At 57.5% G+C, this 14,213-nt stretch overlaps 2 protein-coding genes across 8 annotated transcripts in view; both read right to left on the bottom strand.

Moving 5' to 3' along the window:
• The window catches only part of LLGL2 (LLGL scribble cell polarity complex component 2), a 36,474-nt gene extending 30,345 nt beyond the window's left edge, over window positions 1-6,129 (bottom strand). Inside the window, exon 1 of one of the 2 annotated variants that reach the window (XM_055575144.1) lies at window positions 6,001-6,129. The gene's annotated coding sequence lies outside the window, so the exon portion shown is untranslated. The remainder of the gene's footprint in view (window positions 1-6,000) is intronic. The other variant, XM_055575145.1, reaches the window with a different exon arrangement.
• Window positions 6,130-7,170: 1,041 nt separating this feature from the next.
• On the bottom strand, window positions 7,171-13,872 carry TSEN54 (tRNA splicing endonuclease subunit 54). 6 transcript variants are annotated; one of them, XM_055575143.1, is made up of 11 exons: window positions 13,763-13,872; window positions 13,250-13,414; window positions 13,075-13,138; window positions 12,906-12,989; window positions 12,460-12,582; window positions 11,307-11,359; window positions 10,275-10,367; window positions 9,437-10,080; window positions 8,572-8,632; window positions 8,131-8,247; window positions 7,171-7,672 (listed from the first exon to the last, which is right to left on the bottom strand). In XM_055575143.1, the coding sequence occupies exons 4-11, from the start codon at window positions 12,969-12,971 to the stop codon at window positions 7,522-7,524; spliced, it is 1,308 nt and encodes a 435-aa protein (XP_055431118.1). In that variant the 5' UTR covers window positions 12,972-12,989; window positions 13,075-13,138; window positions 13,250-13,414; window positions 13,763-13,872; the 3' UTR covers window positions 7,171-7,521. The 6 variants fall into 6 exon arrangements, with proteins under 6 accessions (XP_055431118.1, XP_055431112.1, XP_055431113.1 ...); XM_055575137.1 differs by lacking the exon at window positions 13,763-13,872 and adding an exon at window positions 13,575-13,676; XM_055575138.1 differs by lacking the exon at window positions 13,763-13,872 and adding an exon at window positions 13,575-13,676 and having other exon boundaries at window positions 12,460-12,558.
• Window positions 13,873-14,213: the final 341 nt, after the last annotated feature.

Genomic DNA, 14,213 nt, shown 5'->3' with positions numbered 1-14,213 from the left:
ATGGTTTGGGGCACCTGGGCTCATTTATCCCCAGGAAACAAAGGCTTGACCAAGCCGTGCCAGCCTGTCCTGGAGGTGTGTGATGGGCCAGCCCCCCCTAGAAGGTCCCTCCATGGCCTGGGCTGCTGGGAGAGCCTACATCTGGAAGCAGCACTCTGGACACCCGGGGCCCACGAGAAGGCTCCTGGAGCCCCGGGAGCATGTTTCCCCCGTTCACAATCGCTGGGAGCACGTCAGGTGTGGGGCACAGCCCCGGCTCAAGCCAGCTCCCCACAGCCTGCTGCTGCTGAAACCGCCCTCCCTTCCCCGATATCCTGTGTGAGGCCCGCGTGTGGCTTTGGCCTCCGTCTGCAGGGTGTGAACACGCCCCTGCACCTCCCACCCCGGGGGAATGGTAAGGCAGGGCTCTAAGCGCCCGGGGCAGCTGCTGACCCCTCCGGCATCTGCCCGTGCCAACTCAGATGCCCACGGCTGCTCTGCTGGCGCCTGAGTTGTCCTGGGAAACCCAATCCCCCAGAGGCATCAGGCAGCCCCTGGCCAGCAGCTTAGCAACCAAACCTTGGCTCAAAGGGCACCTCTGTGGAGGTGGGACTAAAACAGAGAGGAGGCGGCAACCACAGTACTGTCGTCGCTGCTGCTGTTAGGTAATAAAAGCGACAGAGGGAACTGTGGCCAGTTACTGCTTGAAGCACTCGACAAGCATCGTCTCATGTAATTCTCCCAACTACTTATGAAACTGCTAATTCTGAGCGCTAGCAAGCCTGAGAGGAGTCCAAGTCCCAACCTGAACTCCAACCAGACTGCACAGCGTCTGCTCAGTTCAAGCCTCACTCCCAGGACAATGGGGCTCCCCAAGAGCCCTCACCCTCCCTGGCTGGATCCAGGTCAGTCACATCCCAACGGAGCCACAGGCCAGTCCTCCAGCCCTGGGCGGGCCCTCCTGCTGGGTGCGGGGGTGGGAAGTCAGAATGCCTGCGTCTCTCCACATCCCCATTCTGGGGGACTCAGTCCTCACCTGCAATCTAACCCCAGCCTCCCTCCAGGGAAGTGACAGACTGGGACTGGCCAAGCACGGGGAAAAGCAAAGCCATTCTGGGGAGAAGACAAACGACTTGCCTGGGGTGGAGGTGGGTAAGCTGCCTGGTTCATCCCATCAAGCTCCATAACATGACCTCCAACTTGTCTAAAACTTGAAAGGCCAACCCATGGAGCTTTCAGGATCTGTCAGCCCCAGGACGGACATGCCTCACCTTCTATGGTCTTATCTCCAGTGCTTAGAGCCCTGAGACATGAAAGTGAAAGTGAAGTCGCTCAGTTGTGTCCGACTCTTTGCGACCCCGTGAACTGTAGCCTACCAGGCTCCTCCATCCATGGGATTCTCCGGGCAAGAATACTGGAGTGGGGTGCCATTTCCTTCTCCAGGGGATCTTCCAAACCTAGGGATCAAACCCAGGTCTCCCACATTGCAGGCAGACGCTTTAACCTCTGAGCCACCAGGGAAGCCTCCCTGACACATGAGAGGCACCGAATTTTATTTAAAGAACTCCCTCACTTCCTGTCGGGCTTCCCCAGTAGCTCACCGGTAAAGAATCTACCTGCAACAAAGGAGATGCGGGTTCCATCCCTGGGTCAGGAAGATTCCCCTGGAGGAGCGCATGGCAACCCACTCCAGTATTCTTGCCTGGAGAATCCCCTTGGACAGAGGAGCCTGGTGGGCTACAGTCCATAGGGTCCCAAAGAGTCAGACATGACTGACTGAGCAAGGCAAGGCACCTTCTGTAAGCCTGTACTCATGTGTGACCTTTTTGATGAAGCCCATCCTGACCCCTTTTAAAGTTGCAACCTGCCTCCCTCCCAAGGGGTCTCAACCCCCCCTCCTCAGTTCTTCCTCTATAGCTCATATTGCCTTTTAGCAGATTATTTATTACCTACACTTATTCCTGGCCACTCAAGATTCCCATCCTTTAGAACAGGAGTCCTGTGACAGCTGAGATCTTTGCTTGGTGCAAGGATTAGGCCTGGTGTCTAAGCCACACCGCACATACAGAGACACTAACAAATACCTGTTGAATAAATGAACAGCTGGGACTGAATGGGGATCAAGTAGGCAAACATGTTCTCCAGGTAGGAGCCACTGATCCCAAAGAGCACTGGGCTGGGGCCCCAGGGGAACTTCCTGTTCTCAACTCTGGCCAAGGCCAGGGCCATGTGCATACTACACCTGACATGGGGCTGGGGATACCCTTATGGACCCTGTCTTAGCCTGAAGTTTCAGAAGACCCGGCTCCTTGGCAAGGAGAGCCAACATTATTTACTAGAATCAAACAGTCCTGCGCCCAGATATCCCTCTCATCAAACCCTGGGAACACTGAGTCAGGTGTCTAGAGAAAAGTCTCCGGTCTCTGCTGGATTCCTGAAGGGTAGAGTCAGGTGCCTAGCTGCTTCCCTGTCCCCACGCCCAGAGGAGCCTCTCCTAGCTCAAGAATTCACTGTGGCTCCTGGGGAGGGGAAGGAATGGGGTGACTCCTCCGAGGACCAGTTTCCTCTGAGAGGCGGGGGGTGGTGGGGAGAGAAGGCCACCCCCAAGGGAGGTGGACAAAGGCCCACAGGGACAGCCCACAGGGAGGGGAGGCTCTCCCAGGGAACCCTGGGGAGCCGGGGCTGAAGAAGGGCAAACAGTGCCGGTGGCCCCATGGGGACCCCATCTTCTGTCCCACACCCCACTTCTCTCTGCAAAGGACTCCAGGGCCAGGAAAAACAATGTTGCCAGAGACCTGCCGAGCCTCGAGCCAGAAGGAGCCCTGATAGTGCTATCACCCGAGTGAGATAAGAAGGCCTCTCCGGGCTGAGTACTCAGGATAAGTGGGTCCAGGCGGCCAGTGCCGCTCAAAGCAGCCAACCCAGGGGCAGAGGCCATGGGCCTCCTGGGCCTTCGCCGGGCCCCTGATTCATGTGTCTCAAAAGCTGCGGCTGACATGTCTGTGAGGACCCTTCTGCAGACGCCACATTGCCCCTGACTCCCGCCAGGGATGCTCAATGTCTCCAGTGGGGTAGACGGTGGGGCGCAGGCTGATGGCAGAGGATCCCACCCTTCCCAGCTCTGCACACCAGCTTCTCTATGGGAGGAAGGGTCCCGGGGCCAGGAAGTCCTGGCAGGAGACATCTCTTCCCTGAATGAGGTTGACAGAATGCACGACGGAGTTCAGAGAAAAATCTCCTTAATGGCAACAGAGCAGCCCAGGAACACGCTTCCCCTACCCACTGACCCTGCCACCCACCCACCCACCCACCAGGCTGCAGAATGTGTAACAGTCAAGCCCTCCCCAGAGCACAGAGCAGAGGAGATTAGATTGTACACACACACACACACTCCCCCCAGGAAAGGCTGCCCCAGCTGGGGTCTGGCCATCAGGCCTCACTCCCGGCTTTTCTAAGCAACAGCAGAAATACCGAGAGCCACTGGAACCGAAGTGAAGTTAGGAGAGACCTCAGCTCTCCAAGAAGCAACAGCCTCATTCTCAAAGTTCTCATTCTCCAGAGGTTTTCAAAAATTGGGATTTCTGGACTGAGAAGCCAACTGCCCTCATGACCCGTCAGGGCTCAAAAGGCCCCGGCATCTGCCCTAAGGCTTGCTGCAAGTGATCTATGACTTTTATGCTTTGTGGGGAGGCTGAGCAGCCCACCCTCACCTGGCACCGGCCAGGACCAGGTGTCTATGATATTTTTCATCCTCTTGTCAACATCTGTAAAAACAAGGCTCACCGAGGTTTGGCATGGTTAAGTAACAGAGTCAAGGTCATGTAGTGAAAAATCAGCATGGCACAATTCAAAACTATACCTGAGTCTGGAAAGACACTAAAAACCTTACTGAGGGCTTCCTGGTTGTTCAGTGGTAAAGAATCCACCTGACGGAGACACAGGTTCAGTCCCTGGTCTGGGAAGATCCCACATGATGCACGGCAACTAAGCCCATCATTGAGCGTGTGCTCTTGACCTCAGGAGCTGCAATTACTGAGCCCACGTACTGCAACTATTGAAGCCCGTGCACCCTAGAGCCCGTGCTCCACAACAAAAAGTCACTGCAACAAGAAGTCTGCACACCACAGCTAGAGAGTAGCCTCCACTCGCCACGACTAGAGAAAAGCCCATGCAGCAGAGAAGACCTAGCACAACCAAAAAAAGAAAAAGCAAGCACTACACCTGAGGCAAGACTATGAAGCAAGAGGGAAGTTTTTCCCTCTTATTTTACTCTTTCTAAAATGCTTCATTTGCCCCAGGGAGCTCCTGTTACCTTTTAAATTTTTGAACCTATTACAGGTTATCTGGGATTAAGACACTTTTTAAACGCTACTAAGAAGTTGCGTTTCCCTTGTGGCTCAGCGATAAAGAATCCACCAGCCAATGCAGAACACGGGTTCGATCCCAGGGTCTGGAAGATCCCCTGGAGAAGGAAATGGCAATGCACTCCTGTATTTTTGCCTGGGAAATCCCATGGACAGAGGAGTCTGGCGGGTTACAGTCCATGGGGTGTGAAAAGAATCCAACAGGACTTAGCGACTCAACAATAACAAAGGACTAAGTTACTAAATGAATAAAACTATATTAATCTGCTGCTAAAGGGGATGCTTCTTTGACTTAGGTTAGGGATGCAGGATGACCCAGACCTTTTAAACAACTGCCCAGGGGCTCCCACCGAGACTAGCCCCATCTAACTTTAGAGAACAGTAGCAGGCACTTGAAGCACCCAGAGTTTGGTTTGAGTCCTCACTGATGAAAGTGAGCACTGTGTGCAGATGGTTGAAGAAAACCAAATCTGAATGCCCTGTGCATAACATAAAGAAGCTGGCCCATCTCTTCCAGGACCATTCCCACGCTTCAGCTCACAAAACCCAGACAGTCTTCCTCAGAAGCCACTTCTGCCCTTGGCTCCCCGCTGAGCTGGGCCAGGGCTCTTCAGTACTGCTGCTCTGAGCCTCCCACCTGGGGTTTCCTGTCTCCATGACACACAACCCCTTCTTCTTCCCCTCTCTGCTCAGAATCCCCTCCCCAGATTGAAAAGACCCTGAGTTGTAAACTCCGGGAAGGGTGCCTAGAGCCTAGGTTAAGATGCCCTGCATCTGGCACAAGGATCCCCAAGGGAAGGGCGCTGAGTCTACGCCCCGCCCACCTCACCCAAAGCTCACCTGTCTCAGGTGAGAGCCTCAGGGGGCCACTACCACAGCTCCTGGTAACCGTCAGTTCTCCCCGCAGCCCAAGCTCAGGGTGCCTGAGAACCGTCCAGCCCCGAGAAAACCAAGAGCAAACTACACTTTCTTTGACACAACAGAATTTCTCACTTCTCGCCAAGTCCCAGCTTCCCGCTGCGCAACCGCACCCCCGTGACTGTGGAAAAGAGGCTGGGTCTCCATCACGTCCCCCAAAGGGATCCAAAGCTGCCTGGGGCGGAGAAAGGCCCCAAGACCCAAGTACCTCCCGCGGGCTTCCTGCGTCCGGGGATTAGGAGGCACAAAGGGCCGGCAGGCAGAGGGCCCAGATGGCAGGGGCAGGGGCTAAGCCGCCGACGTAACGCGCTCCGGCCCCCGCGGGCGGAGAGAGGGCCGCCGGGGGCGCGCGTCGCCGGCCTCTCCGGCCAGGCGCCTTACACGTGGGGCCCGGGGTCCGGGGGCTCCGTCTCCGCCCGCGGTGACCCTCGCACTCTGCCGGGCCGAGCACCTGTTCCTCGGCTCTACCAAGCCAACACGATTGTGCAAGCCCGAAACCCAAGTTCTGCCTGTGATCGCCGGCGGATCGGGCACGGAAAAGTTCCCAGCCGCACTTTCTACAGGTGTCTGTCTCCCAGACGAGCGGGGCGACGGGATCCGGGGCAAGGCGAGCGGACCCGCGCGCAGCCCTCCCCGCCCGGGGAAGCCAGGGGTCCCGGCCCTCCCCTGCCTTCCCGCTCCGGCCGGCGGGCGCCCCGAGGGGGCGGCCTCAGCCAGGTGGGCCCCGGCCCGCGCTCACCTGGAACCCCAGGCCGGCCCCCGCCCGAGGCCTCCGAGTCCTCCTTTAGTCCCCGCCACCGGCTCCGCACGCTCCGCCGCGGGCCCGCAGGCTGCTGGGCGGCCGCCTCCTTCCTGCTCACCTCCGGCGCGGCGAGCAGGGGCGGGGCCGCCGCTATTTACATAAAGGGCGAGCCGGCCCTGAGCGCCGGGCCCCAGCGGCCCCGCCCCCCGAGCCTGGCCCCGCCTTCGGGAGTCCACGGCCGTCGAGGCGGGGGCGCCGCGCCGGCGCCCTCGGGGGGGCGGGGCCGCGCTCGGGCCAATCCGCGGCTCCGTCCCGCCTGGGGGCGGGGCCCCAGCCCGCGTGAATATGTACGAGGCACTGCCGGTCCGCCCCCAGCCTCACCTGCGCGCACCTTGGACCGCAGGACTCCCGCGCCGCGCCCAGTGTCCCGCCGCCTCCCGGAGGAGGAAATAGTTCCCGGAACACGCGCCTGCCCCGGGCTACCTCCCAGGCCCGGCTGCAGAGGGGAGCGGTCCCTCCCACGACCCGGCCCCGGGCTGCCCCGGAGGGAGGGGCAAAGCCCTGCCTGCTCTTCCTGAAAGCGCCCAACCCTATCAGGGAGGGTGGCCGGTGGACACAGGGCCAAGTTTCGGGACCGAGAGCTAGGTGCTTTGGGAACAGGGGCGTCGCCGAAGCACCTCCTCTCCGGGCGGGCCCCAAGCCTGAGCCCTCCTCCGAGTCGTCGACAGCGGCAGCAGCAGCAACCGGAGTTTTTAGCACAACGAGGGAGGGCAATTGGAACGACGAGAGGGGAGAAGAACGGGGGTGCGGAGGCCAGGCCCGAGGCCTGGGTCGTGGATGGCACGCTCCGCCGCACAGTTTGAAACGACTAGCGTTCGAGCCACGCTGACGTGGCGCCTCTCCGCCGCCCCTCTACCCGGAGCCGGCTGCGTGGTATAGTGCCAACCTCCCACCTCGGACTACCTTTCAGAAAGCCAAACTAACTAGAGGTCAGTGATTTCCCGGAGAAAGGCTTGGGGTCGCATTTCTGCCCTCCCACAGGCTGCTCCTAGATGTTGCACCAGAGAAAGCAGCGCTGTGGGTGGGGAGGGCCTGGGGCCCAATTCCGAAGGATGGTGGGGTAGGGAGGACTCTTCCAGTAAATCCAGCTACAGCAGTAAAAGGATATATATATATATGTATTTTTTAATGGCTTTGGCTTTATCGCATGAAGCAGGCACACTCTCATTTAAAGGCACAGAGTCTTCTCTTCTGCCCCACCTCACTGGCCTCTTGGAATCTAGTCCTGAATTCCAAGGGGATTACTGCAAGGCAGCAGTCTCAGACCTGGGGCTTGGAAGTGCTGCAGCGGCCAGGTAGTGGGGCAAGGCTTTGCTCTCCTGTGGGCATCAGACACCCAAGGCCAAGGCCCAGACTAGCCTCTGAAGCTACAGGTCACAGTCTGGGTGTAGGAGGCAACTGCGATGGTCCCTGAGAGTGGACAGTCCAGGTCCCCCAGGGCAGACCCCAGCTGGGTGGTCAGTGTTCCAGATCCCTGGGCAGCGTGAAGTCCCTGAAGCTGTAGAAGGAGATGTCTCCGTGATCCACCAGGGCAAAAATCAGAGGGACATCCCCACTCTGGTAGGACAACCGCTTGAGGGTGTGGAGGTCTGGGACCAGCTCATCAGATCTGCAAGAATCAAGGTTAGACTGAGACCTGGCCAGAGCCCACCCATAAGTTTGGGAAGCCAACCCTCCTAAACTCCCAGGGAAGGCCGATGTATGACAGGAGTTGGGGGGACGAGAAGTCTGGCCCCGGGCTCTCCTGTCTGTAACACCCAGGGCCCTGGTAGGGTAAGGAGACTGGGAATAGTGAGGGTCTTGCCTCTCTTTTAGCCCGGAAACCCCTTGTTCACATCCTTCTGCTGGCTGAGCCTGGAACTGAAATGGCCCAGGAGAGAAGCTACTCGAAAAGGACAGGAGTGAGAACTGAGGATGAGGAAGCTTGGGTTCCCGTAGCACTAACTGGCTGTGTGACCTCTCTGGACCACTGGTTCTTCTCAGGGACTGACAGATTAGCAGGGGGCATGGAGGGGACGTCCACGTGGTTTACAAGAGGACTCGCAGCCATGCTCACTGGTCTCGTACCCGCTAATGCACAGCCGGACATAGGGCTTGCCAGGGTTATTCTTTCGGAAGGTGGCCACGGCGTCAGCCTGGTAGACATCAAAGCTGATCTCCAAGCCACCGGGCTTCTCCAGCAGCCTGAGGACAGAGTGAGAAACCTTAGGAGACAGGGGCACTCCTCTCCCACCTCTTCTTTCCATACCACCTTTTTCCTCCCTGTTTCAGGGAGCAGCCTCCTCCAGGGAGACTAAGGAGGGGCAGTGACCCTATCTCAGAACCGCTGGGATAAATCATCAATCTACTTGGCTCTTACTCCTGCGGACATACAGGAGTATTATTACCAGGGTAGGGGCCCCTGAAATGATCCCCCAGCTCGTGCCCAACCTCAGGAGTCAAATCCCAGCTGCCAACTCCTGCTGGCGCCCCAAGTACTATAGAGGTGGGCACTACCTGGAGACTCACCGGGCACCTCCATCAGCAAGGTGCGCTGTCTGCAGCACAGAGATCTGCTGAAGGACTGAGGCTACAAGGACGGTGAAAACAAGGCGCTCGTGAGGAGAGTCAACCATCCAGACCCCCTGACATCTCTGAATCTGCCATCTTGTTCGGGGTTGCCAGATTTAGCAGATTTTTTATTTTAAGTATAGGTATGTCTCATGCATGGAGAAGGAAATAGCAACCCACTCCAGTATTCTTGCCTGGAGAATTCCATGGACAGAGGAGTCTGGCGAGCTCCAGTCATGGGGTCACAAAGAGTTGGATACAACCGGGCGACTAACACACACGTCTCATGCAATATCTGAAACATACTTATACTTAAAAAAAAAAAAAGTTATTTATCTGAAATTCAAATTTAACTGCTCTGGCAACCTCACTCTAGTTCCTTACAACACACCACATTCCCATAAGGATTGTAGTCCTGAATATATTAGCACTGTTCTTGTCTTATTCTCTACTCTTAACATGTAGGGTATATAGATCTTCCTTTCATTTGGCCAACATATCGCCCCCTCGTTCCCCTCTAACAGAGGTGGGAGAGCAGAGGACCACAGCCATCCACATGCATCTCGTTTATGATTTTAAGGATGCGGTTGTAGTTTACATTCCTCCTCGCCTCTCCTCAGGCACCGACCAGGCTGTTTCTAAACCTTCCCAGGAGCCTCTTCGCTGCTTCCCACAGTGGACAATCCCTGTGGGTTCCACTCCACCTACCGCTCTCTCCTCCCCCATCTTCCTTAAGCCTCCATCAGCTGCAGTCAATGCACGCCGCTTTTAAAGGCGTGTGATCCCTCAGCTGCCCGTGGCCTATGGCAGGGTGATGTGGTACCTGGGGAGTCGGCCTGACCGGGACTCAGCAAGGGGGTGACAGGCTGGTCCCACAGGTGTGGGGGACGGCTCTGGGTCTTCTGCAGGTGCCGCCTCTGCAGCAGCTGCTTGTACTCCCACCAGCTGGAGCAGCGCTGCACCTGGGGGTCGGCGTTCACATCCTCGCGGAAGTGCTGGGCCTCTGCCTGCCGCTCCCGTTCCCGCCGAGAGAGCTTCTCCTTCCGCTGGTTGAGCCTCTGGCACCAGGACTCGGCGTCCGTCTCCCGTCCAGCCACGTTGGCCGGGAGCAGCTCAGGAGCGGGGGCGAGCAGGAGGGTATGGCGGCTGTCTGCAGCCATGTTGGGGAAGGAGATCTGCTCAAAGTTCCAGCGGGGCTTAGGAGCCCCCGTAACCCCGTCCTCTATTTTGCCATTCTCTGGGCTGCATTGCGCCCCCTCCCTGCCCAGACTAGGGCAGGGTTCCAGGGACCCCAGCAGCTGAAGGGGGCCCATGAGGCTCTTTATGGGGCTTGACTCCTGGGGTTTCTCCTCTGGGCGGCAGCTGTTCTGGTTCTGGGGAGGTGGGCTGCAGGTTGCTGGGCTCTCGGGTGTCCCATCCATCCCCTGCAGGGGGTTCTGCAGGGCCTTGGGCTTCTTATTAATGGACCTGAGGGAGAGGAAACACAGCCCATCTGCTCCTGACTGCTGAAGTGCACGTGACCTCCATAAGCCCTACTGCCTCCCTGAGCCCCTGCGGGAGCCGCCCCAACCCAACTTTTAAGCCCAGGCATTCTCCAAGGTCCCGAACACCAGTACTTCCACAAAACTCTCCCTGTGGGGTGGCCACGCAGGGAGCATTACTGAGAGCTGGAGCTCCTCCTCTTCCTCTTGCCTTCCAGGCACTGGGCACCACCGTCCAAGTTCAGCTGCCGCTCGTAAGGGGACAGGACGGAGCTGTGGGTGAGAATGCGGTGGGGGGCAGGCAACTGATCCACCTCCTCAATCTGGTGCTCCCCTTGGAATGTGTGAGGGACTGGCCCAGAGTAAGTCAGCGGGCCAGGGCTGGAACCATAACCAAGGGCTGGAGCCCCAGGCAGACCCCACACAGAGTAATGGGGGCAGACACAGGGGCCTCCCTGTGCATCTTTGTCCAGGCCTCTGGGTCTCATCAGTGGTACCTTTGAACAGAGGTTCCCTGACACCAGGGCTCCTGGAGAGCCGGCAATAAATAATTAACACTGGTGAGAAAAGTCAGGAGAACTGGAAAACTTGGAAAATAAAGAAAAATGAAAATAAAACCCATGGATACCAAGGTAACATTTTGTTTCCTACAAACACACATATTGACTGTCTTTCTCCATATCTTTCTCTGTCAAAAATGACTGTACTAACATACTGCTGTTTGGTCCTTTTTATACTCAACAATATAGTATGGCCCTTTATTACAGCATTCTTCCCTGCCAGCATTTTTTCTTATGGCTGTGAGGCTGTACTGTCCATTATACTAGCCCTAGATACAAGGGGCTATTTAAGTTAAATTTAAATCTAGTAAAATTAAAAATTCCACACAAGCCACATATACTGGACAACACAGACAGAATATTTTTGTCACTACAGAAAGTCCTATCAGATAGTGCTGATCTAAGGGATAAACTCTAATCTGTGTGACCATGTTTTCCCTGTTTGGCTTATACGAGGTTTCCAAGATCACTGATTTTGCAAAGTGATGGTGTTTTGTGTAAGCTCCCCTCAACACAAGTTCTGTGGGGTAGTGCTTTTGTTCTCTGCTCTTCCTCAGCAGCCAGCAGAGGGCCAGCACCCAGTTAGTAGTCAGTGTTGTGCTTAGTCGCTGGAGACTAGGATAAATTCAAGGGAAATAAGACAGGGATTTACCTTGGTTGGAATCGTCGAACCACATAGCCGAGTCTCTTCAGGTGGCTGAAGACCTCAAAAAAAGAAACCAGAAGTCAGACGTCCACTTATGGAAAAAAACTGTTCTCCAGACAGAAGCCATTCACCACACCCCCAGATTCCAAACCCTGCTACCGGCAGGACCATACTCTCTAATAAACACCCTCCCCACGCTGAGGTCTCAAGTCTCTGAGTTCCTGTCTCTCACTGGCCTTACTCTGGGCACGAATGAAAGCAGTGTCTTGATTTAAATGCAAATCCCCAAAAGCTGATAGCTGATGGACCAGGGAAAAAACTATAAGCCAGAATATTTTGATACCAAAGCTGTCACAAGTAAAGCTCCTGACTACAATACAGACAAGACAACAGAGGGGGTGGACATCCTGCCGCCCCACAACACTTCCAAAGATGGCTGGGTTTTTGGATGAACCACATGTTCCTCCATGTGGCCCTGCGTCCATGTATGAGCGATGTACGCAGGTATGACCCAGCTTGCTTGATCTCTCAGTAGCATTCAACGTAGCCAAGCCCTTCTTCCTGAAAAGACCTTCTTGTGGTCTCTCTGATGCCCCCTCTCCTGGTTTTCTCCGTTGCTGGACACTCCTCACATCCGTTATCTTCCCCCTGACCTCCTCATGTTAGAGTGCCCCAGATTTCAGACACAGACCTCTACTCTGGCCACACCTCCCTACAGCCCAGTGGAGTCTGAAATATCCATGCCATCAAGATCTCCACATTTATGTCTCTAGCCTTGTGCCCCTCCTCCTCTGTGTTTTTCTTGGCACTCAACTCTGAAGTCAAACATCCATTTGCTTTCTTACCTATATATTACCCAAGTGCCCCCACTAGGATATAAGCCCTTGTCAGTCTTGGAGCCTCAGCACGTGGCTCTGTGTCCAGCACCTTGTTGTTGTTTAGTCACTGAGTTGTGTCTCTTTTGTGACCCCATGGACTGTAGCCCACCAGGCTCCTTCTGTCCATGGGATTTCCCAGGCAAGAATACTGGAGTGGGTTGCAGTTTCCTTCTCCAGGTGACCTACCGGTCGAACCAGAGTCTCTTGCATTGGCAGGTGGGTTCTTTACCACTGAGCCACCAGGGAAGCTCTTGTAGGTACTTATAAACGGTGGCTGATACCTGGTACTGCAGGAAAGTCACCGTGTCCTCAGTCAGCAGCAGCTGGTAGGCCTCTTGGATAGACAGCGGAAGGTCTTGGTGGAAGAGCTGGATGGAGCCCTGAAAGTGCAGCCCACAGCTCGGCTTGCGGCACGAGCCAAGGGAGCAACTTACCCACTCTGCTATCTGCATGTTACACCCCCCACCCATCACGGCAAGAATCAGGCCAGCCAGGAAGGGGATGGGGGAGAGGGAGGCAGCATCACTAACAGACTGGAAAGCCTGCTCCCTGAGTGACATTCTTGTCTCCTGCTCTAGAAAGCAGATTACAAGACCCACCCCCCCCACCCCCCACCCCCCCCCCGCAACCCGAATACTCGGTTGTAGATACTTTTTCCCCCAGAAGAAATGCCCTTCCGGTTCTTTGGTCACAATCCCCTTTCCACTCTCCCAGGGGCCCCACTCACACACTCCAGCAGATACAAGGCCTCTTCTGGATGAAGCCGCTGCCGGCCCTGCTCTGAGAAGCCCATGGTCTGCCAGAATTTACCCTGCGGGGGACCCAGAGCAGATGTCACAAAGGAGCCCGGGAAGGCAGAGGAGGCGGGTCCCCGGTCTCTGAGCCCCGCCGCTCACCGCAGGAGACTTCAACTCCACGAAGCCTTCTTCTGGTCTCCACTCGGCGGCCACCAAACTGCCCCTGGCGAGGAGCGGGGAGAGGGGTCCGTCTCAAGCCCACCGGATCAGACTTACGGGGTCCAGCCGCCCAGTCCGCGCCGGCTCCGCCCCCACCCCGGCCCGCCCCTCTCACAGGCGCTCCACGCGCTCCTCGGCCAGCAGCTGCCAGAGCTCCTGGCGGCACAAGCGCAGCCGCTCGGCCTGGGCCTCCGAGCCGTCGGGGAGGAAGTCCTTGGGGCCATGCGAGCGCTGGGGTAGCTTCTGGGACCGGGAACGTGCGGCGAAGAGTTCCGGGGCACTGGGGGAGAAAAGGCCGCGGCGTTAGCGCCGTGCAGTCAGGGCCGCTCAGCCCAGGCTGGGGATCCCCGGCCCGGGTGCCCCGGGCCCGCTTCCGCGCCCACCCCGTGGCCACGGCTCCCGCCCCACACCCACAACCCCGAGGCCCGGCCACGCCGCACCTGAGCACGCGCCCGGCCGGAACCTCCACGGAGGCCGACTCGGGCTCGGGATCCATCGGGTGGGGCTGGCCGACGCTGCGCGCGCACCGCCCTGCCCCACCCCACCCCCGCCCCGCCCACCGCCGGGAGTCCGCGCGGCCCTAGCGCGCGGGTTCCACCGCCGCTCCCCGGGGCTCCGGTCCACCCACCTGCTTCCCACCTTCCTGGGTGTCCTGGGTCCTAGCGCCCGCCGACAAATATGCGCGGCGATTACTAAGGGGCGGAGAGCTTGTTAGTTTCTGGATTTGTAGAAGCTCCCCCTCTCCTATCCCCCGCCCGCCTCTGGGGCTCCTCTCTAGTAGTTCTCGAGAAGGCTGGCGTTTGAAAGCGTCGTATGAAGAGTTATAAGCGTGACCCTCCCCTCCGCAACCCCGGACTGCCTAGTCCGCACCACCCAGGCTGGACCGGGAGGAAGGCGGGGTTAGAGAAAGGAGAATGCTGGGTTCCCCAATTCGGCTTCGCACACTGAGGGCCACCACGGGCCGCCAGGTGCAGGCTATGGGGGCCCGCAGTTCCTTCAGGTCCTTCTGTTGAGTCCCTGCCTGGGGGCTCGGAAGCCGGGCTTCCAGGACTTGGGGGGGCGGCGGGAGGCGCTGTCCG

The sequence above is a fragment of the Bubalus kerabau genome, chromosome 4 (genome assembly GCF_029407905.1).
Source record: "Bubalus kerabau isolate K-KA32 ecotype Philippines breed swamp buffalo chromosome 4, PCC_UOA_SB_1v2, whole genome shotgun sequence".
Lineage (NCBI taxonomy): Eukaryota > Metazoa > Chordata > Mammalia > Artiodactyla > Bovidae > Bubalus > Bubalus kerabau.
Note: the sequence above shows the minus strand (reverse complement) of the source record. Positions and strands in the feature narration are given on the sequence as shown.

Bases quoted from the DNA above. Each gene is read 5' to 3' on its own strand.
- TSEN54 (XM_055575137.1), bottom strand. From the start codon at position 13,630: ATGGATCCCGAGCCCGAGTCGGCCTCCGTGGAGGTTCCGGCCGGGCGC. The intron at 12,990-13,074 runs GTGAGCGGCGGG...GGTCCCCCGCAG, and splicing joins TGGAGTTGAAGTCTCCTGCG to GGTAAATTCTGGCAGACCAT. The intron at 8,248-8,571 runs GTGAGTCTCCAG...CTCTGTCCTCAG, and splicing joins CTTGCTGATGGAGGTGCCCG to GCTGCTGGAGAAGCCCGGTG.